Genomic DNA, 24110 nt, shown 5'->3' with positions numbered 1-24110 from the left:
ACCAATTACATCTAATGTTTAAAAAGAATAAATTAATATAATTGAGGCCTATTTCTTTCAACGCGGTTCAATGCATAATCTCCGTTTATCTTCGAAATATAAGTCCCTGATTGGCTAACAGCACAGTTAACCAGTTGCACTCGTCAAACGCGCATTAAAACGCGGACTGTCGACCAATAGTATAACTGTTCACAGGAATTCACATTGTGTTATTAGTCGGGAGTTGCGTTGAAATGCGCGTTTAACGAGTGTGACTTGGCCCTAAATGGAACACTCCTTGTCGCTATTTAATTGCTCTGTATATAAAAGAAATCGCACGCTGAAACATGTACATGAATACAATACCTTAAAATGAGGAACGATACCATGCCCAAAAGATATATCACCGATGAAATGTATCCTTGCATTTAAACACTCCGTAGGCAATCTACATGCCACTCTATCCCGGTAACTTTCAATGACGTAGTAGCTACCATATTTTTGTATGGGGCTTGCTAGGGGGTCAACTAAATTGTTAGGGGTTTGGAGGTGGCGATACAAAATGTATTGTGATAATTAAATGGTGCGCATAATAAACAATTAAAACAGTCAAAGGAGTGCTGCCACACGGCAGATATGCTTGGGAATTTCCGGCCGAACAATGAGATGTACGAGCTTGCGATTTTTTGCAAAATATTCTATGCAACTCATTTTACGTCAACGATAATCGAGATGAAGTGAAGTGCTATAATAAGGTTATATATCAGAAAATTAGGGCGATACTCGCAAAATTTATGTTCTTCACGTTTTTTACTTGCAGACGCACCCTACTCGTCGATCTTTGCTTTAATTTTGAAAAATATTTCCTTTATGGGGACAGGTTATTTCGCACTACATTTTGTTGAAACGCATGCGAATGCCATGTACTATCCCCCGTCCTATTATTTTTATCTATATTTTTTTGTCCGGTCGCTGCGCTTTTGGCCCAATTATGTATTTTTATCAATTATTTGAGTTTTTCGCGTGGTGGTTACGTAATTTCGACGTGACTTCGTGTGTACGGCTAAAAATGAGTTGAATGAAAGTCACATTCTTTCCCCTAGATACGGTCTTTGGCGTGCAATACGTAATTTTCGGGGGAATTGATTTTTTGCCCAAAATTACTCATTCGTGAATAGGAGAATATTGCCCTTTATGGTTCACTTTAGAAAGAGCTATTGGGAATGTAGCATAATTGATTACACAACATTTTGTAAACAGAATTATCTGTGAAATAGTGAAAGTAGTTCCCATTAAGATGAAATTCCCATGAAAAATTATTCACTTGACTGTATTTACTGTATGTTGGTTGGTTTCAAGAAAAATGATATTTATAGGTCAAGATTTGTCCTGTTTTAATGTTGCTGCAGTTATTGAGAATGATTAAAATAATGATACAAATTTTAACTATTATATATTAAATAATTTTTTAAAACTTAATTTTGATGCCAAATATGCAGTATTTGCTAAGTACTTAACCCTTCGAGTGCTATGGACGCATATATGTGTCCGGTAAGTGTTTAAATTTGAAGAGCTGTGTACTCAAAGGGTTTAGTATGAGAAATTCGTTATAACAATACTGTCATCTTATCAAACTGTATGTAAAACATGTTACAGTGTACAGATTATATAGTAATGTGGTGGTGGATTGAGGATTTTCTAGCTGGTTGTGAAAACGATGACAGAAGCATCGTCAAAAGATCGTGGTGAAGGACCACCACCACAACAACAAGGAATTATGTCTGATCCACCTCCGCACCATTATAGCCTTCCCCCACCTGATATAATGCCTAAAGGACTTGTAATTAATGGTAAACCCATATCAATATATTAGCAATTATTCTGTCTTGTATTAATAGTTTTAAACAAAGTAAATTACTATGTTGATAGGGGTAGGAGGAAGGCTGCGTCAATTGGAGGCATTATTTATTGGGGGTCCTGTGCAAGGAGGTCGCGCAGGCCATACATTCTCTATAGAGACTTTAATAGATGTTCTCTTAGTTCTCTATGATGAGTGCTGCAACTCATCTCTTCGTCGAGAAAAGACTGTATCAGACTTCATTGAATTTGGTATGTATTTCATGTAGATATCTATACTTTCAAGGTATGGCATTTATTATCGTTTATGAATTTTGTTCTATAGTGAAGCCAGTAGCTTCTTGCATAAAAAGTCTGCAGTTAGCACGTGAAGATTTTGAAACCTTGAACTTGATTGGTCGCGGTGCATTTGGTGAAGTGTGTGTCGTGCGAATGCGTGGTTCTGATAAAGTCTTCGCTATGAAGATCTTGAACAAATGGGAAATGTTAAAGCGTGCTGAAACTGCCTGCTTCCGTGAAGAGCGCGACGTTCTCGTATATGGCGACCGCAGATGGATTACAAATCTTCATTATGCCTTTCAGGATGACAATAATCTGGTATGAATTACGACTTTAAAAAATTGGTTTGGTTGATAATTTTTTATTCAATGTAACTATTATATATGTACTAATACATATTGCGTAGTACCTGGTCATGGATTACTATTGCGGTGGAGACCTATTGACGTTACTTAGCAAGTTTGAAGATCGACTTCCTGAGGATATGGCTCGTTTTTACATAGCAGAAATGGTGCTAGCGATCGGATCCATACACGATCTACGTTACGTACATCGTGACATTAAGCCGGATAACGTTCTACTGGATGCCAATGGTCACATCCGTTTAGCCGATTTTGGCTCATGCCTTCGACTCTTTGAAGATGGCACTGTACAAAGTAACGTTGCCGTCGGTACACCAGATTATATTTCCCCCGAGATTCTCAGAGTAAGTTTCACTATGATGTCTTTTAATGTACACTCTTAAAACGACAGACATACAGTATGACTGATACGTACGTTGCAGGCAATGGAAGATGGACAGGGAAGATACGGACCTGAATGCGATTGGTGGTCCTTAGGCGTTTGCATGTACGAGATGCTTTATGGCGAAACCCCATTTTATGCTGAATCTCTAGTCGAAACATACGGGAAAATAATGAATCACAAGGTTTATAATACTTTATTCATTAACAATTTTTCTGTACATATAAAAATGATTCAATAAATTAATGGTAGTCTTAAAATTTTTTTCTTTTCAGAATTGCTTCGATTTCCCGACAGACGATATATATGATGTTTCTGAAGAGGCTAAGGATTTGATGCGAAAGTTAATTTGCAGTTCCGAGTTTAGATTAGGACAAAATGGAGTTGAGGATTTCAAGGTATTTATATTTACATCTCGAATGCACTGTAATTAAATTAAAATTATTATTATAAGTCTGTGATTGCAGAAACATCCATGGTTCGAAGGTGTGAATTGGGATACTTTAAGGGATAGTACGGTACCTTACATTCCTGAGGTTTCTTCACCGACAGATACGTCCAATTTTGACGTTGATGACACTGATGTTCGGAGTTCCGACGCAGTTCCACCATCTGCTAATTCTGCATTCTCTGCTCTTCATCTACCATTTGTCGGATTTAGCTTTACTCAAGGAAGGTAAGTAATTCCCGTGTAGAATAATTAATAATGAAAAGATTGAAAGTAATATCCACATGATTTGGTATCGCAGTTGTATATCTGACTTGGGTTCGGTGCCAACCTTAACTCAAAAAGATAAAAATGTTAAAATGCTGGAAGAAGAGAATGCTCAGTTAATGCAAACTGTGACAGATTTGAAAAATCAAATCGGTGTAGGGCACACTTCTCCCACTATTTCTCCTGATTCTAATAACGCAACGAGAAAGCTGCAAGATGAAATAAATACGTTAACGAAACGAAATTGCGGTAAGTTTCTACTAACGCGGATCTGCGCATATCATTCATAAATCCATTTACGTGAGGGGAGTATTATCTTATCATAATGCGTTATTATTCAACAGAACTAGAATCTCAATTGAAATCCATGGACGTGCCACGCGAATTGCGCAATGTGGACAACGGAGACGCAAGTAAAATACGCGAATTTGAGAAGCTCATACGCATTCTGAGATCTGAAAAGGAGGAAGCAATCAAGGATAAACTGGACGCTCAAGAGAAGTTGAAGCTGCAGGATAAGGAACTCAAGGATGCATTGACTCAACGTAAACTTGCAATGACAGAATATGCAGAAGTTACTGATAAACTGTCTGAGCTGCGACAGCAAAAGCAAAAATTATCCAGGCAGGTTAGGGATAAGGAGGAAGAGCTGGAAGTAGTAATGCAAAAAGTTGATAGTCTGCGACATGACATAAGAAAGGCTGAAAAGTTGCGAAGAGAATTGGAGAACAGAGTTGAGGAGGCGATAGCGGAAACCAGCAAAGAACGGAAGTTGCGTGAACGTAGTGAGGAATATTGTAAACAAATGCAGGAGGAAACTGAGAAAATAAGACAGCGCTCTATGGGTAACGATGCAAGTACAAATCAGGCTTTAGCCACCCAGGAAATCAACAGACTCAAAGCAGAAGTTGAAAAACTCGAAGTGCAGTACAATGAAAATTTGAATCAACAACAGAGCAGGTATAATTTGGAGATACGCAGTCTTCAAGAGCAATTGCACGAGGGTGAAACTAGGCGCGAGGTACTTGAACGCGAAGTACTGGTGACCAAGGAAAAACTCGATGCAGCGAGATTGGAAAATATTACAGATAGTGAAGAAACGATAAACGAACTGAATAGACGCCACGAGAGAGAAAAAATGATGCTCGTTGAGGAGAATAAAAAGCTTATGATAGAACTTGGCTCTATGACGGAGAGCATGAGTAGAATACAAGGTGAGAGGAGGCAACTGGAAGATGAATATGAGGATCTCAGAAATAAGAAAGAAGCCATTGCACAGTGGGAAGCTCAGATTACTGAAATTATCCAATGGGTGTCAGACGAAAAGGATGCCAGAGGATACTTGCAGGTGTGTACTTATCTTCATTTAATTCAATTTATAGTATCAAAAACAAATATTTTGCTTCTTTTTTCTTGTTTCAATAAGGCTTTGGCGACGAAAATGACGGAGGAACTTGAATTCCTCAAACATTCTGGTGGAGTTGGAGGCGTGGGCAGTGGTTCGACGATGACAGATAAAAACTGGCGCAATCGTAGATCACAAAAATTGGATAAAATGGAACTGCTAAATCTTCAGAGTTCTCTCCAAAGTGAAATACAGGCGAAGCAAGCTATATCCGAAGAATTAACGAAGACGCGATCGGATTTGATAGCAGCGCAAAAGTAAGATGGCTTTTCGGTCACATTCCCTGAATTCGAAGAATATTTTTAATTCATTTTTCGAAATTATTTAACATCGTGTTTGTTCATAGAGAATTAAGGGACTTCCGACAAAGGTTAGATTCAATGTCTCACGACTTGAAAAAGAAGGAAATACAGATAAAAGAGTTGCAGGGGCGTCTAGACACCGGCGACGGCTGTAAGTACACATCTATCGATAATACATCAAACGAAAGTCCAATGAAAAACTCCCCATCCCGTAGTTATGAAAAATTGGTATCCATGGTAGTGATACAAACCGCAGCGATTCACGCTCTTTATGTGGCCTGCAAACATTTTAATATATCTGGCGGCCTCTTTGGAAAATAACTTGACGCATTCTTTATTTATCATTTTGTTATTCTGCGTTGAATTCTCTGAAAATGGTAGAACATAGGAGGAATTGGTGAATATAAGTCAAAGGATAAAAATTGTTATCCGTCAGGTTGTCAAAGTTATCCTAAAGACGAACTTAGAATGACATGACAACATTTTTTACTATACCATGTGTAACTACAATTATACCTTATATTTATTTATATTATGTTCACAACCGGTGACACTTCACGAAGCTTTTTAAATCTGGGCATTTAGTAAAAGCTATAGTTGAAGAGGTGAAAAAACTACCTACAGTACTGGATATACGCTTTTAGCCGATTAATCCTTGGATTGAATTCAATTTTTCTCTTTTACTATTAGTAGGTACAACATGGGTGCTTTTTCACGTAGCACATTTACCATTATTTATATACTATGTTTGACAAAATTTACGAAATATCTATAATGAAAAAAAAATGCCAGGATTTCGAGTGAATCTTCTTTTTATTGTACTTGATATTCTATTTCCGCAATATATCTATTAAAGGCACGCCGCGACGAATTTTAACATGTAGCCGATAGTGACCTACGTGAACCTGGCACCCGACTTAAAAATATTATAATTCTCAAAACGCGATTTGATTGTACCCCGTTTGTACCCGTTTGTACCACTTTAATTTTCGTTTGTACCTCAAAGAATTGGAAATTACAGGGGGGTCAAAAAACCGCTAGCACCCAACTTGGAGTAATTTAAATTCTGTTTGCAGGGATGAATTTAGAATCGTTTGTACCCGTTTGTACTAACGTTAGTTTCGTTTGTACCCCAATGGAAAAAGAGATACAGGATTTTCAAAATTTACTAAGGGGTAACTCCGCTATTTTTTGAGCTGGCTCAAATCTGCGAAGGGTTGCTGGTTTAGAATCGTTTGTACCCGTTTATACCTCCTTTCCTTTCGATAAATATTAATATATAAAAACATTTTTTTTTCCTTTTTTGTTTTCCTCAAAGAATTGGAAATTACAGGGGGGTCAAAAAACCGCTAGCACCCAACTTGGAGTAATTTAAATTCTGTTTGCAGGGATGAATTTAGAATCGTTTGTACCCGTTTGTACATACCTCCTTTCCTTTCGATAAATATTAATATATAAAAACATTTTTTTTTCCTTTTTTGTTTTTTTACATTTTTTGTCGCTTATGTTTTTTGAATTTTTGTGTTAAACCTTATGAACATTTGTTCAAGTTTATATTCCGTATAATAATATCGCATTCTAAAATTTTAGTATAATAATTTAATAGAATAATAGAATAAGGGAGGACTTGCTACGATTGTATTTTGTTTATAGAAATAAGCTGAATATTTTTCTAATTCCATTGCGCATTCACAAGTTCCAGGGCGTTTTGAATACAGTTTCGGACTATATAAACGTCTTAATTTATCATCCACAATTTCTACAAATTAGCTAAATTTTTTTGAATGGTATTATTACTTACATTTTCAAATCAACCAAGTCAAGAAGATTACTAATTTTACTTTACCTTTATTTGCATTTGTATTCTACTGAATTAACTTTATCAATCAATATTATTTTATTCGTATGTTATAATTAGGATAGTTACAATAATAAGAGTAATAAATTACTCTTTAATGTTAACAGTACTGTAATCAACAATTCCAATAGATGAAAACAATTCTAAACTAGCAATCCTTCGCAGATTTGAGCCAGCTCAAAAAATGGCGGAGTTACCCTTTAGTAAATTTTGAAAATCCTGTATCTCCTTACCCATTGGGGTACAAACGAAACTAACGTTAGTACAGACGGGTACAAACGATTCTAAATTCATCCCTGCAAACAGAATTTAAATTACTCCAAGTTGGGTGCTAGCGGTTTTTTGACCCCCCTGTAATTTCCAATTCTTTGTGGTACAAACGAAAATTAAAGTGGTACAAACAGGTACAAACGGGATACAATCGAATCGCGTTTTGAAAATTATAATATTTTTAAGTCGGGTGCCAGGTTCACGTAGGTCCGATAGTGCCTGATGTAAAATTTTAAGATTTATTCAAATGTGATATTAAACGATAATAACAAATCAAAATTAGATTATGTCGTTATGTAGCGATAAGCTGTTGCAGAACATTATTCTTTAGTGTTTGGGTCATACATTTTCAAGCATGGAAATATTTAGCACAAGAATTTTACATTTAAAAGTACCGAATCTTATCAGCTTATAAAAATCACTTACTATTGTGTGAATGACTTTATTATTTATTCATGAATAAATAGTTATTAATGACAGTCTTTATGTGTAACGTTTGTAATCTTCACATTTTCGTGAGTTCCTAGTTTCATCGATTTTTGCTAACTGTAACGGTAAGCTAGAGTAGGTCTACAAAAGTTTGTGCTACTTTGCTACAATCGATTTGAATACTGATTACATATAACGGAAGTAATAATTCCAGTTTTTCAGGATTACGTAAAGCGGGCTTAAGCGCTCATTTTGTTTTAACTAGAAAATTGAACTAAACGAGTAATTGCACGCGTTATTATTAAACAATAATTCAAATATAGATGAGAAGACTTTCATTAAAAAAAAAGTGTCATGAAAAATATGTTTGTGAAATAATAATACCCATTGGGTTGATTATAGGGTCAAATATGTACATTTAAGTGGCACCATTGCACGAGGACGGGCGATGGACTCTAGGCTACTTTTTGTCATCTGACTTGCCAATAGTATTTCAATGCTCGAGTACATAATTACTGAGTCTCTCAGATTCTTTGCTCAGAAAAAAAATAATGTACAGTCGATACGATTGTTCGACCGTATTATTTCCGTTTGATACAATCGAACGTATACAAATGGTCTTCCGATGGTACATCGAACAACCAAATGACTGGCGGCCAAAGTGGACTTAAAATCTACGTATGTTGAATATTTCAATAGCTCAATTCCATAGTTATTATCTTATATGCTACGTAACTCAGAAATGTACGAGAGATTTGTGTTTTGTGTGGTGCAATTGTCAAATACCTCGTCAACCTACCGTGCTTAGGGTGAATTGGATAAACACCTTGAATTAGGTTTATCAAAATTCGTAGTCTGTATTTTGTCTTAGTATTTCTTAACCACCTACTGACTGTTTAATAAAGCGCGTTCAATAATCGGGAAAACATGGTATAAGCCATATATTTCTATTGCACCTGATTTCGCCGTCATTGTCCGTGAAGTTAAATAGGAATTGGTGTTATTGTCGTTGATTCTTATAAACGTGTCAAAGAGCGGCAGATCGTGCAATTGAAATAAGAGATAAGATATGTACAATATTTTTTACGTTAAATATTTCCATGGATGCCTGTCTCTTGTTACATGTAACGGTTTCACGGAGGATTATACTTTGTTACCCAGTTGCTTTTATTTTGTGTCATTAATACGTATAATTGCTATTATAATTATGGGAGGCGCTGCAACAATTCCTCGGCTAGGGTAATCAAGAATAGAATCATGGCGTATGACTTATTTATTGTGATAGACCACATTTACCAATTTTTGTAGCGCCTCTGGCGCGCCCGTTAACTCGCTCGAAACTTGGTTGTTCAACTGAATCAATATAAAGAAGAGAGCGTATGTTATCGTAGTATAACGCTAGAATAATAAAGTAGTTATACAGTCAGTGAAACGCTGATGATGTTAGAACCTTCTATCTGATGTCAGTTCTTATTCAAACGTGAAGAGAGCCTTTCGGGTTAATGTTAATGGAGAATTTAACGTGTTATAACGTCGGATATACTTCTCTGGAGCGCAGAGAAATATACGGAGCATAGTATCATAGAAAATCTATTAAGCTTTAAGACACGATTGTAGTTTCATGCGACTGGATATGTTCGTTCATCATTAGTAACCCGAACTCCGGTACGCAATGCAATTCTGATTTCTAGACTACAAAGTGCCTCTCTTTATTGGCGTAACGAGCTGCGTGTGGGGCCTCTTGTTGCTCATCATCAAACTGTATTTGTGACAGCTGTCCTACCCACCAAATCGTCAAGCAAATCGTCAAGCATCGTTACTACCAAACCCCAGCGTATCTTCGTGCACCAGCCGTCGTCGCCTCTACCAGTCATGCGTGCTCCCCACATCATCACATGTCGCTTATTAACTAGATTCGTCCCTGCCAACTCAATCGTCAATCGTAGTGCTGTCACCATCGTATCGTCGCCTGGTAAATTATGTGGCAGGAAGTGCGACTTTGATTGGCTGCCCGATTGAATTGCTAATTACTGAACAGCAGCGCTATGTTTTTGGTGGATCAATGATCTCTCTTATTTTCTCTTGTTTCGAGCATATCATTTCTAGATCGGCAGTAAGTCTATAAATTAATTGATTTGAATAATTCTACTACCTATTCATTCGTACACTCGATTTCTTTCTACCTTCTACCGTCATTGATAGCTGCATATGGAAATTAGATAGATCATTGATAAAAAGTATCATCGTTGCTCTTACCAAAACATACCTGTCTGTGGCTATTTAACAGGCACTGTGTTAACTGAAATGTAAATAGTTGATTTTTATTAATTTTACTTAGTCACTGGTCGGCGTTTTGTCTAACTTATACGCTAATCCCGTAGAGAGCCACCTAAGAAATCCACCTAAGAAATCCACCACCTCTATTGTCATTCGTTTAGATCTTTTCTGTTTCTTCTTATTTAAAAAGCGAAAAGATTTCGGTGAGAGTTGCATCTTGTTTTCGTACTCATGTTCTTATCTTTACCTTCTCTCCTTGTTCATCTTCTCTTTCCCTTTTATGTTATAATACGTGTGGCAATTATTAATAGGAGGTCGATATGCAGACGCGTCAGACTTAGAACCAATTTGCTTCGATTTGTTACGCGTGTTTTATGATAGTATGTCTTCTCTACCCCAATTAATGTTCTCGATATACTATCACGTTTTGAATGGACATTTGTGTACTTAATACCGTTTATTATGATATTGGCGTTAACCAATTTTGTGTGGTACGGATTGCTGTGGAGTTGTCGATTTATGAGATTCTCAATTGCTACACAATGTTTGATGAAATTTTCTTACCGGGCTATTTGGGTCACGCGTTATGTTGATACGCAATGAGATTTTGAATTTTTTTAAAAACATTGTGGTTTCACACATCTATCTCTGTATAGTGGAAAAGGAATAAGAAATATGACTGTGGAAATAGAAAATGCCTCGCTTGTACCAATTCTTATGGAGTAGTCTACAAATTAATACGAATGACTTCTTAACGTTATGGTTTAGATTTAACTGTCAGATTAATTTTTTTCGACTATGACAATACGAAGCATTCTTACTTTGTCATGTCATTGGCTTTCTTAGAAAAGTAGGATACATAATCTTGGTATAAATGTGCTATGTAAAGTACGTATTGAAATCCAAATGCGACAAATATCATGTTTATTTTATTTCAATGAATAACGTACGAGATCCGATGCTTTTGCGACATCATACATTCCTAATAATCATCTTCCTAATATCTTCTTCTATTACGCATTGTAATTCATCTTTTTGAATCATTTCAGTTTTGGAACGTCCTACCTCTCAAATGTCTTACCTGGAACACTTTCTCAAGGAAACAGCCAGTAGTACACGTCACGGAAGTGTTGATAGCGTTGAAGGTGACATCGAAGACAACCGTGCACCAAGTATTGCAAGTAGTAAGAGCAATTTATCTGAACTAAGTATCGTGAGTATCTGATTATATTTATTAATAGTGTAAAGTGTATTGGCTATGTCATATTACAGTACACTTTTTGTGTATAATTTTAGGATCCAACATCGCCTCTATCTCACGAATTGCTGAATAAGTCAGCACCATCTCACGGGCAGACCAATTTACAACCAAAGCCAAAATCGCATCAGTTCCTAGTACGAACATTTTCTGCACCCACTAAGTGCAATCACTGCACTTCTTTAATGGTTGGTCTAACTAGACAAGGAGTTGTATGCGAAGTTTGTGGTTTTGCTTGCCACATGCCCTGCTGTGACAAAGTGCCCTCTATGTGTCCAGTGCCCCACGATCAAAGTAGGTTCCTTACTTCTTCTTCTTCTTTTATTTTATTTATTATTACGTTTTTCGAAAATTGCTTAGATTACAAAATATTTTTTCATTATCCTCAAATATCAATTGCAGCCAAACGGCCTTTGGGTATTGATCCCACCAGAGGCATTGGTACTGCTTACGAGGGATATGTTAAAGTGCCGAAAATGGGTGGTGTGAAAAAGGGTTGGGTGAGACAATTTGTAGTTGTTTGTGATTTCAAATTGTTTCTCTACGATATCTCGCCCGATCGTAATGCTTTACCTTCGGTTTACGTCTCACAAGTTCTCGATATGCGGGATGAGGAATTCAGTGTTAGCTCGGTACGCGATTCTGATGTCATACACGCGACAAAGAAGGACATTCCATGTATATTTAGGGTGAGTATGTAAAGTTATATAATATATCGAAATTATTGCGTTATATGAATCAATAAATATTAATATGAATATCCATGATTTATCAGATAACGACGTCTCTGCTGGAGCCACCTGGCTTACGAAATCATACGTTAATGCTTGCGGATACTGAGAGCGAAAAAACTAAGTGGGTAGTAGCCTTGAGTGAGCTTCATCGGATTTTAAAGAGAAATAATCTTCCAAATACAACAGTATGTACTCGATCATTAGAAGGAAGACTTGGAATTTAACTAATACAATGGCTTAATACAATTTTTTTTCTATATTTTTTCTGAAGATCTTCCGTGCCAAGGAACTGCTGGATAATACAGTGGCACTCATTAAAAACGTGATGTCAGGAGCAATCATAGATCCTGATCGTCTAGTCATTGGTACCGAGGAGGGCCTCTTTTGTTTAGATTTAGATCGTAGTGGTAAGAATACAGTTAATTCTTTTTTTTATTAGTTTGTGCAACCTCAGCCTAATTAACTTGTTCATTTCTTTTCAAATCAGAGATAGCAAGAGTTGGTGAGGGTAAGAAAATATACCTTCTGGAATACGTAACAGAAGAACAGTTAATTGTGGTGCTTAGTGGAAAGCAGCGGCACGTAAGATTGGTTCCTGTGCGAGCGTTGGATGGAGATGAAGTGGAATGGATTAAGGTAGCAGAAACTAAAGGTTGCATCACATTGACCACAGGTGTAGTGTGCCGAAATCCGCTCACTTACTGTCTCTGTGTTGCTATAAAAAAACAGGTAACCGAAAACGTTAACACAACAAATTACTGGACTGAATAATATAACATTATTGATTTATTGCAGAATGCATCGCAAGTGATTGTTTATGAAATAACGCGAACGAAAACACGGCACAAACGCGTTCGTGAACGTATGTTACCTTGTCACGCACAAACACTACAGGTTCTTTCAGAGGGTCGTCTTTGCGTGGGATATCCGTCTGGCTTCTCTATCTACAGTATTTTGGGAGACCATCATCCAATTTGTAAGTAATTCCTCTTTTAATAATATATGTATATGCTGAATTCAATTTGATCAGTCTACAATGTTATATTGGTCTTTCAGCATTGGTTCATCCCGAGAACACCTTACTGGGTTTTTTAACATATAGTGCTGTGGATGCATTACGTTGTATCGAATTGCCACGTGGTGAATTTTTATTAGTCTTTCATACATTGGCAGTTTATGTTGACAGTCAGGGACGGAAAAGCAGGGATCGCGAAATCATGTATCCAGCTGTCCCTACAGCAGTTAGTAAGTATCTGTTTTTTCCGTTTTTTTTTTTTTTTTTTTTTTTTTTTTTTTTTTTTTTTTTTTTTTTTTTTTTTTTTTTTTTAATAATTTTATTTCTTGGATGCGTATAAGTTTCATTCATGTTTGCTTTTTTAACAGGCTATTGTGAAGGTTACCTGTTGATTTATAGCGAGACTCATATTGATGTGTTTGATTGTACCACTGGAGATTGGCTACAGACACTCAATGTTAAAAGAGCTCGGCCATTGAATACTTCCGGTTCTCTCAGCACTTGTATCATTAATGATATGCCCCATGTCATTTTCCTGAGTAATTTACATCAACGTGTGTATCACTCGATTTGTTTTTAAAGTTTTCTAACAAGTGAGATAGTCAAATAATTGTGTTGGATCTTTTTTTTCTGTATTTTAGGAGAATTGTTGAATTTAACTCCGATAGACGCTAGTGGAAGACAAATGACAAGACCACGAAGAAGATTCTCTTTGCGCGAGGGAAATAGAGCTGCGCGTCCAACAGATCGGCGGTCCAAGATGATATCCGCTCCTACTAACTTCAATCACATTAGCCATATGGGACCTGGCAATGGAATACAGGTCATACATCAAATACTTTTTTTTTTTATATATACGCCATATGTCTAATAATTAAAATTTAACATATTTATTACTTTTTATTCAGATTCAACGTCTGCTAGATCTACCAACTACGTTAGAAACGGCCGATCAGCAACAATATTCAGGACATCAAAGTGGCACGCACGTTCACAGTAGTCAACAGAGAGTATGCGTAAATAGACAATTGTTATATTAAAGCCATATTGTTATTTACCTTTTTTTTCTATATAACATGTACTTGTTGTGCAGTTATATGGTTCAGCATTGCAAGCACCGAACAAGCCAGCCCCACTGCCACCCAGACATCCACCGGCTGATTCACGACGTCTCAGTTCGCATATGACACGAAATTCTGGATATTCACCACATAACGGTAAATCAAAGTTTTGTTCAGCTGGGCAGAATGTAAAATAGCTACATTACTACATGATTCTCGCCCTTTGTCTATACCGTCTTGGTAATAAACACATTATTACTATTATTACTATTATTATTATTGTTGTTGTTGTTGTTGTGTCCAATGAACGAAATATTTCGTTTATATTAAACTTGTGTTTCATATGATTCGTATAAGTCGGATTTTAAAACGATTTAACCATAGGTTCGACTTCGTCGCGACGAGGTCCGGCACCTCCAAGACCAACTGCGACACCACCATCACTTCCACGTACACCTGTAGATCAAGTTGATTCGGAATCATTGCATTTGCGATCGCATACGCCTCTTTCTCTTGGTAGTATCGCCTCCTTGCACGATAAGGTATGTATTCATTCTATGGCCGGTGCTCATACCTCTCTTTTATAGCATCTTTTAGGTACATTTAACGAATCAGGAATCGCAATTATAACCTAAAATCTCGATGATTATTCGTTAATGATAACTTTAGTTTCATCCTTAGGGGGTCGGAAAACAATACATTATCTTTAAATCGGCTTAATATTTTCACGCGAGCTATCCATCGATAATGTCTAAAATTTTCTGCTGTTAAAAAAAAACGCCGGCTCTCTAAGGTTATAAGAGTACTTAGTATGTAAGAGTATGAATACAGACCTATCAGTATAAATTTTAGATACACAACTTCAGGGACTATTAAATGTAAATGGTGCTTTTCCTTTTCATAGTCTTATTTATTAGTTCAGTTATTTGTCTTCGCTTGTTCTAGGAACACGCGTCTGGTGGAAGTCCACGACATTCGATAGCCTCGAACAATAGTTCAAACCCATCGACACCACCAAGTCCTGCCCACGACCATGGATCGTCGTCGTACGACTCATAAAAATAAAAATAAACGTTACTTCAACGTTGATTCAACAGAAGAGGATACAGCAACCAGCCCACTTACGTTGTATCCAGGTATCGAAATTTATGCAGTAAACTTCTTTTTATTTCTTTGTCAAATATGTGTCCGTCGTGATACCAATTGTCACGAAGCACTGTGTGTTATACATGGTCTTGTAGCCAGAAAGTTACCATAACGATTTATAATACGGTACAGAAGACTGGATTCGGTGGTTTTTCATTTCCAAGTATTTTACTTTAGCAGTAAGTAAATCGATTGGCCCTGAAGTATTTCCTAAGTGTGACTAGGGTTGTAAGTATTCGTTCTGCAGTATTCTTAATGGTTTTGATTTACGTTACTTCGTATCGTAAGAATTGATGTATGTTACTCCGTAACATAAAAAAGAATTCTTTTTTTTTCGTACTGTTACTTCTTGTCTCCTTTCCGTTCTCTTTCTTTTTATACTACAGATCGAACAAGAATTAAAATAAGATACGTTGGTTGTAGATTTCTTTTTTTTGCAATATCGAACAAATTATTTATCGAGGAACATAAGTCACTTGTAGTAAGAGGCCTCCGAGACCTCGTGAAATTATTAAGGTTATTATAAATGATAAGAGTAATATGATAACTTTTTGGCTTTCAAGTATGTATAATTAATGAGTTCAACGGAAGGCATAATAATGAATTATTGTACATAACTGACACGTTTGAGAATTTGCGAAGAAAGTTCCGTTTGCAACGATTGCAACAGATCGCTCCGATGTTCATGTTTTATACTTTGACGTAATACTTTTTCGTTCCTTCTGCGTTATTGTTTTTAAGATTAAAAGCAAAACTTTAGCCTTTACTAAATCTCTTCATTTCGTTCAAACAAATCATTTAGAACGGAAAGCTCTACGGGGAAATTACTTTCAATAAAGATCAGTATCGAAAATCTCAGTCAAATTATCTAGCAATAAATGAAACTACTTAATCTATCATACATGCTTTCGAGCCTAGATATAAAATAGTTTAAAAGCGAATTATACATTTAACCATTGTTAGCTAATATTATAAAATGGATACCGATTGATACATTACGGCTAAATAATCATATATTATATAACACTGTGAGGACACCCATCATACGTTATTCAACATGTGGATACTAGGCTATATCGTATGGAAAGAAAGAAATGAATCCATCAAGAGTTCTTACCGATAATAAATAATATTTAAGCAATGCCAATTGCATTCGCCGGAAATAGCATTATTAGAGAATTGTCGTTCTACGAGTATAACAAAACTAAATGACGAAAACGACATCGATATTGAAGGTTCATTCTTTTATTTTATTTTTTAACAAAAGAAATCGCATCGCTTACATCAGATTCAAAATCAAATACGTTCGCTCACATCTATCTCGCTATCTCAACTCTTGTTACGTGTACAATCTGGCATAAAACAAATAAACCCTTCTCTTGCGCATTCGAGTAGGGTCATTAAAAAGCAGTAATTACTTATCCGCTGACACAGAGTCCTGCATATTTACGAGATCGGCTTCAACATCCTATCACACTTGACCGTACCGCGTCAAAGCTGATCGCGATTCTACTCCTCTAAGCCGGTATTGACTCGTAAAAGGTTCATTTATGAATGGCGTCAATGTTCAACTTAGCTTCATAAATGTAGATTCGTTTGTAAACATGGCTCTAATTAAAGTCACACAGAAATTAGTCGATTGCATCTTCTCACAAGGTTTATTTTCCGAGTGGCGCACTTTTCTCTTTGTATTGCATATTTCCTCTCATCGCACTCTCATTCTCATTCTTTTTCTTTTGCGCTCACACACACACACACACTCCTTTTCTTATTTATTATCATTCTGTTTTCGCATAATCTCGACATAATGGCCAAACAGTGTATTTACTGTATAATGAAACGAAAATTACGTCAAACTCTATATTGTACTTTTTTTTATTTATTATACAAAAGCGGAAAGGTGTGAAGTGAACGGCACTGGAAAATATGTCGGCGTGATTATTAATTTTCTCTTGAAAGCCGTCTACTTACTCAATCACTCTGCTTTTCCTTACGACATGTGACATTGATATAATTGATTTTTTACAAGATTGTAGAAATTTTTTTGCGTCTCAAGATTCTCAGAGCATTTCTTATATATATAAAATATATTTACACATAAACACGAGCGTAAGGATAAGCAGTAGATTTTCAACGTTTTCCTTTCGGAGAAGCTTCGTCATTACGTATCCTGTTTGAATCAATTACTTTGTACTCTTCACACGTCAGAACTATATCACTAGGGAGGCAACGAAGTGCGCACGTTTCTCTGAAATTGCAATTATTTAAAAGGGTGAACGTCACGAGAAGGAGTTATTAATCCCGTTGAACTTGAACGCGAATAAAAAAGCAAAAGATCATACTGTATAAGCGGAGTAGAAAATGATATGAATTACAAATAAATTATATATTAAATTATATTAGGTCTTAAGGAGTGCGAAAAAAAAATTTAAACACATTTAAGAGATAGAAAGGTTCGTTTATATATGAGAGATGAATTAATATTAGGCGTACTGAAAGATATAAATGGTACCGATTACACCACTACTTATAACATTGATTATCATGTTAAGATTAACAATTGTTCTAGAATTATTATGGATCCGAGAGCGAGAATAAAGATAGAGATAACAGTAAATGATTTATGAAGAGATAAGCTCTTAGAGAATACTCTAAACAACATGCGTGTTACATTGTACTTACCAATGAAAATCATGATTCAGACTACCTTCCGTCATTGTTGTTCGAAGGGTTCAAAAATTAGAGTTGCTAGCATCTGATTTTGCGTGCGCCTTTCTTATTACATTGTTTTTTTCTGCTTTTTCCTCCGTGTTTTTTTGTTCACGTCATCTGAACTTGTTCGGTAACAAGTTATTTCATCTACTTTGCGGAAATACGAGAGCATCATACATACCATTTCCGTTTGATATAAATGCGATACTCTTGGAATCATAATGTCTGTATACATTTGTAAATAAAATATAGTAGAGGTCGAGTTCACAATTGATTTGCCTCGATTCTTTGACACAAGTCGATAATGATTATAACGGTGATTATTATTCTGACGATAATGACGATGAAGTTTACCTGATTTGAGATCCCTTGTTTCTGCTGTCTAGAATGCATTGCGTGCGCTATTTTATTTGAACATGTAAGGTATAAGAGATATACCAAGAATTGTAATTTGCTAATTATTGTAAAAACAATGATGCATATTATCATTTTAAGGTTTAACGTGGTATATAAGATGAAGCTTGTCACCGAGCAAATCTTTGCATTATAACATAACGATTATTTATCATTCAAGATATATAGACTTTATTTAACTTCTTTGTTCTCCTTTTTTTATTTCTTAACTTGGTTTACCTATTTTCTACATGAGTGCGAGCTAATTCATTCCCTTGCCCCTTCTCCGACGTAATGATACTGTATGTTAAATCTTTCACGTTTTGATTTTGTCCGAGTATATAACATTATAATCTTATTTTATTATTCAGCACCTTCAAAGCGTTGGTTTAGCCTCTAGTTAATGTAATCTTATTTATAACATTGTGCATTGTTTAAAGTATTTATTAAAACAGATTATAAATAATTAATGGCGACTGGCGTCTTTTGCAGCAATATTTTATTATCATCCCTTATTTATTATATCCATACCGACTTTTGATCCATCATTATTTCTTTTGAAATACATCGATGTTATACCTGAAAGTTGGGAATTCGGATTGTGTCGTAAAATTAAAGTTGCATCAAGGATTCTTGTGTCTCCTAGGTTATAGACATTTTATTTCTACATCGATATACCATATATATATATATATATAGCATCTATCAACAACGATGTATTTAACACATCTTCCAGCGCGCTCGAAGTGACAGGCAATTTTAGGTAAATTTAGGTAAATAATCGGCGATACGATTCATCTCGTAATTTAACACTTCACGCATCAATAAAAAGTCGTATCAAGGTTTCTCGACACATCAGGCACGATGTGCGTGTCTTTTTATCGATAAGTCTCAACATTAATGTTTTATTGACATGCTTTGTTATATATTCACAAGTAGAGATGCCACAAAGTACATATAAGAGAGTATCAACCATCCGAAAGATAGCTAACGGGGTGATTTTTAGGAAAAAAAAAAGAATATTCAGCAGAATTAAATTTTCTTCGTAAATAAAATTCGTAATTATTAGTATACAAAATGTGATTATATACAGTGTACAAATTTCATGGGATTTAGTTGACTCTTAAGAAGAGAAACAAGAAACGTATCTCTCAATCAATCGGTACAGTCGATGCTGCCTTTGATACAAATATATTCATCTCGATGAAGCACATATGACACTAATGTATTCGTTTACATTATATCGCGGTTACGTTTATGGTACATATCTACAAGCCTATACCTATAGTATTGTTCCTCGTCCTAAGAATATGAAACTCATGTAAAATCGCCTATCATCTATTGTTTGTATTGTAAATATTTACAACTAGGTGCACAGATCCTAATTTGTGACAAAGGTGTAAGGATATTCGACAACGTGACGTTAATGTAATAATTTGTAATTTGGTATACACTGGCGTCTACCATGCTGTTGTCGTATGCAAGGAGGGAAATTGTCTGATAGTAAATGAACGAACGTGTCATGCGTATGCGTATGAAGAAACGTAGAAAGATCATAGTGGAGACAGGTAGAAAGGACAAAATTTTCACCATATTTCAGAAGTTTGTTCGTTTTTTTTTTTAGGCATCGCTTCAATATTCATGAAGGATGAACTTATATATAATCTCACCGAAGCGACAGTACTAATCTCGTAATTTTTAATTCCCTTTCTCTTTTTGCGGTTAGCATGCGAATTTTATTTTACACGCAGATGCTCCCTTGGGAATATATTTTAAAAATATATTGTTCCTGCATCCAACACGGTAGTAGCAAAATTGTGGAGCTTACTATGACCCTACGTCGCAGTTGGTTTTGACATTTTACACTGTGGTTACCGATAAAAGACCCATGAGTTTTCCACCTGTACCTGGACCGCTACCGGTACCAACCCTATTCCCATGTACCAGCATTTCCTGGACAGTGGTGAAGTCGTCCAGAGCGGTCTTCTTGCGCGCCATTTTTTTATAACTTAATTCGACTATATTCAGAGGTTTTTTAATCATTTTCTCCTCTGTGTGCTCGCAGATCAATAGTTCGTTGACCTGCTGTAGTTGTAGTTGCTGCTGTTGCTGTTGTATCAGAATTTCCTGCTGTCGCTGTTTTCGTTCTCGTCCTCTTTCCAATTGTCTTTTACGCTCCTCTTTACTCCAGTATCGCCCAATCTGAACAAACAAGAAAGAAAAAAAAGAATTCGGTATCCTAGATTGAACGGAAATGTTAAAAGAATATACAATATTACTTTGTTTATCAGAAAAACTTACTTTCATCTCAGACATAGTGTCGTCTTCTGTAGTATGTCCTGCGCGTTCTTCAGATATTTTAATAGCCCTGTTTCTGAGAATCCTATTGCGAACTGGCCTTCTAGCAATGTATCTGGTGCCGTCGGGTCGCCTCTTGACTTTCCATTCCATCTGTACCTCGCATTTGTCCTCGGGTGGTTCCCATGTCGTTGTGGAGGTGCAAACCTGCTGACTGCCAACGAACTGATACTGAGTGAGATTAGGTGCTTGAAAGTTCCCATGGGATTTCGACTTCCTGGCAACAGGTTCTCTCGTGATGATTGAGTTCTTGCGATTGAGTGCCTGCTTGAACAATTGTTGCTGGAGCAACATTGTTTGTTGAAGATTCGCTACGTTCGTATACATAGTATCTGCAGGCAGTGTACTGGCATTTGTAGTATCTCTGTCGCGATGATGGTGAGAACTCTTTCTCGATGGTTGCGTTTTTGATAGCTTGCCCGTCTGAGTAACGGATTGGGGACAGGAACAACTTATTTTTGGCTGATGAGGAACCTTCGGTGGACACAGCACCAATGTACTCTTGTGATGATCCCTTTCACCCTGGTGCAGCTCCAACGTTAAAGGATTACTGTGACAGGACTCTCCGGTATTGTATGCACTGGAACTGTCCTTCTCCTCCCCTGAACTATTACTTTTGGAAGATGAGTGCCAAGGTTTGGTCTGATTTGCTTGGTTCTGATTCTGAACTTGACTACTCTGAATTTGAGCTTGACTACTTTGATTCTGAACCCAATGCTGATGATGTTCATAAGGCGACGAGTAAATAGGCTCACTATCAGATTCAGGAATTGTCTCGTAGATGTGTTCCGTGTCACTCCATACGTGACTCGAATAAGCCTCGACTAGCTTAACATTAAGCGGAGGTGTTAATGGACCAGGTTGTTGAGCTCTTAGATTAAGACTATCCATCTTCTTGGTACATTCTTTCAAGGTGTCCTGCATCCATTGCTTGCGATCCTCGGTATTGTGGTGAGCCGGGGACGTGGTCGTTTTTCCAGACTTTTGAGAATTTTGGGACGATGCCGTTGACGAGGACGTCGAGCAGTTCGTTCCTGAAGAAATCGGTGGTGGCGGTGGTGGTGCTTGTATGTGTGATGTGTGCAAGGTGGTATGAGATGGTATCGGAGGTGGAACCTTTAGAGTGGAGGTGTTCGGCTCAGAATCTTTGGTACGATCGTCTGTTTGTTGTTGCTGACGAATCAATTGCTCAATCATGCTATTCTGATAGGCGGGAATGTTGTCCGGCGAAATAGGCGGAGATCCCTGAAATTGTACAATCCGCCAAAATGTACACATCCTGGCCTAAAGGAGACTAATAACGTTAAATAAATTCCCATTGAATTGTTTCAAGCAATTACCTGATGATATATACGTCGGTCGTCGTAGTCATCATCCTAAAAAATAAAAAAGAAAAGAGTAAGTGCCGTTTAATGAGGAAAGAGAAAAATGCCTGCTGGACGCGCATCGATTACGTCAAACTCGACAGAGAACGTTATAACCCTTTGATCCGACGCCGGCCATGAATAATTTTTCTAAATGGTGATTAATGTCAATTGAATCAATCGGTCTGGCAAATAAATGATTATCGTAAAGTGGAGTGTAATGATGTGTCAAGGTCGTTACGGCGCGTCTTCTTATTGAGCAACAAGTATTCATAATAAACATAATTTCTATAACTACCTGATAAAGACAACGGCTGACAAGGATAGTCACAGCACTTTTCGTCTCAGCGAATAAATTTTCAGTCTGCTCCTTATTCGCCACGTCTTTCCCGTTAACCTGTTAAACAGATATACGATAAAGTATATATATATATATATATATCTGGAGGCGACTCAGGGTCAATTCCTGAATGACGCCATAAAGTGATTCAATAAAAATAATCAAGAGTCAGTCAAACGACCTTCAAACACGGAAAATGAGAAGCGCGGTACCGACAATTTTATGGTTCGATTCCTTCATGAGATAATCGGTATTCAATGGGCTTAAAAAAAGTTAAGAGTGTCTGTATTGCTATCCACTCAGTGAAATTGTCCATTTGACTAAGTGCTCCCTGTCCACTGGTTCCGACGGAAAATTCCTGATAATCGTTCTACGAGGAGATGGTCAAAAAAAATACAAAAGAAGAATCAGGAATCGTGGAAGGAAGGGAGAGAGGGAGAGAGGGAGAGAGGGAGAGAGGGAGAGAGGGAGAGAGGGAGAGAGGGAGAGAGGGAGAGAGGGAGAGAGGGAGAGAGGGAGAGAGGGAGAGAGGGAGAGAGGGAGAGAGGGAGAGAGGGAGAGAGGGAGAGAGGGAGAGAGGGAGAGAGGGAGAGAGGGAGAGAGGGAGAGAGGGAGAGAGGGAGAGAGGGAGAGAGGGAGAGAGGGAGAGAGGGAGAGAGGGAGAGAGGGAGAGAGGGAGAGAGGGAGAGAGGGAGAGAGGGAGAGAGGGAGAGAGGGAGAGAGGGAGAGAGGGAGAGAGGGAGAGAGGGAGAGAGGGAGAGAGGGAGAGAGGGAGAGAGGGAGAGAGGGAGAGAGGGAGAGAGGGAGAGAGGGAGAGAGGGAGAGAGGGAGAGAGGGAGAGAGGGAGAGAGGGAGAGAGGGAGAGAGAGGGAGAGAGAGAGAGAGAGAGAGAGAGAGAGAGAGAGAGAGAGAGAATTGGCAAAAGAAACATTTCTTGGACCAATGAGAGAGTCTGATCCCGATGTAATGGAGAATATGTCTAATGGTTTTTAATTTAATGATACCCCAAAGTGTCGCGGAGCAGCCGAAATTTCCCATGGAGACACTTTATTAAGTGCAATTCCGTTAGATCCGGATTAGAAGCTTCGCAACATGGATAAATGCAATAGAGCTGGTAGATAAAGGCTTCACGAGGAACCCGCCTCTCACAATATTCCGTAATACCGAAGACGAAGAGCTGCTGGGGAGGCCCTTCTCCAAGGCAGAACAACGGGGCTTAGTCTGCAGGATGCATCTACTAGTGTTACTCCTACTACATTTTTTCCTGTCACTTGGATATACGAGTAGGAATTTTTCCTGAATTTCCCACGCAGACACTTAATTACATGAACCAAAGCCGGATTAAAAGCTCACGAGTAGACCGGTCTGAGGATACTATGTATAGATATAGGTATCATGAAATCGATAAGAAAGGATCGAAGGGTGTTAAAGGACACTGAATCAGAAAAGGAGGAAAAGGGAGGCGGAAGTCTCCCATGAAAAATCCTCGATTAGCTGTAGCACCATGGGATCCCCTATAACTTCCTGGAAGGAGTACTGTCAGTTGGGGAGGGGGGGGGAGGTTGCCACGTTATTGTGCTACGGCGTCATTATATCCTCCCGTAACACTATGGG

General features: G+C 37.4%; 2 protein-coding genes across 10 annotated transcripts in view; one reads left to right on the top strand and one right to left on the bottom strand.

The window, feature by feature from the left end:
- Window positions 1–434: 434 nt before the first annotated feature.
- Window positions 435–18904, top strand: LOC107273110 (serine/threonine-protein kinase Genghis Khan). Of its 9 annotated transcripts, XM_025090398.1 has the most exons (27): window positions 456–562; window positions 1682–1829; window positions 1909–2088; window positions 2162–2433; window positions 2522–2821; window positions 2900–3043; window positions 3135–3257; window positions 3327–3535; window positions 3609–3823; window positions 3919–4922; window positions 5001–5236; window positions 5326–5432; window positions 9613–9810; window positions 11165–11328; window positions 11412–11667; window positions 11776–12062; window positions 12149–12292; window positions 12379–12514; window positions 12595–12836; window positions 12903–13083; window positions 13164–13352; window positions 13491–13676; window positions 13764–13945; window positions 14031–14132; window positions 14216–14339; window positions 14568–14725; window positions 15129–18904. In XM_025090398.1, the coding sequence occupies exons 1-27, from the start codon at window positions 560–562 to the stop codon at window positions 15240–15242; spliced, it is 5604 nt and encodes a 1867-aa protein (XP_024946166.1). In that variant the 5' UTR covers window positions 456–559; the 3' UTR covers window positions 15243–18904. The 9 variants fall into 9 exon arrangements, with proteins under 9 accessions (XP_015606430.1, XP_015606428.1, XP_024946164.1 ...); XM_015750944.2 differs by lacking the exon at window positions 9613–9810 and having other exon boundaries at window positions 435–647; window positions 14031–14138; XM_015750942.2 differs by lacking the exon at window positions 9613–9810 and having other exon boundaries at window positions 435–647; window positions 1636–1829; window positions 14031–14138.
- Window positions 18905–19064: 160 nt separating this feature from the next.
- The window catches only part of LOC107273111 (PDZ domain-containing protein 4), a gene marked incomplete at its 5' end in the record, with an annotated part of 6556 nt that continues 1510 nt past the window's right edge, over window positions 19065–24110 (bottom strand). The window contains 4 exons of the mRNA XM_015750948.2: window positions 19065–20636; window positions 20736–22037; window positions 22133–22168; window positions 22455–22553. Of these exons, the coding sequence (XP_015606434.2) occupies window positions 20295–20636; window positions 20736–22037; window positions 22133–22168; window positions 22455–22553 (1779 nt within the window). The remainder of the gene's footprint in view (window positions 20637–20735; window positions 22038–22132; window positions 22169–22454; window positions 22554–24110) is intronic.

This window comes from Cephus cinctus, unplaced genomic scaffold (genome assembly GCF_000341935.2).
Source record: "Cephus cinctus unplaced genomic scaffold, Ccin1 Ccin1_scaffold1395, whole genome shotgun sequence".
Taxonomy (NCBI): domain Eukaryota; kingdom Metazoa; phylum Arthropoda; class Insecta; order Hymenoptera; family Cephidae; genus Cephus; species Cephus cinctus.
Note: the sequence above shows the minus strand (reverse complement) of the source record. Positions and strands in the feature narration are given on the sequence as shown.

Excerpts from the sequence above, each read along its gene's own strand:
- LOC107273110 (XM_025090398.1), top strand. Across the intron at positions 14,133-14,215 it reads TTCACAGTAGTCAACAGAGA|TTATATGGTTCAGCATTGCA; the intron begins GTATGCGTAAAT and ends CTTGTTGTGCAG. Across the intron at positions 14,726-15,128 it reads TCGCCTCCTTGCACGATAAG|GAACACGCGTCTGGTGGAAG; the intron begins GTATGTATTCAT and ends CGCTTGTTCTAG.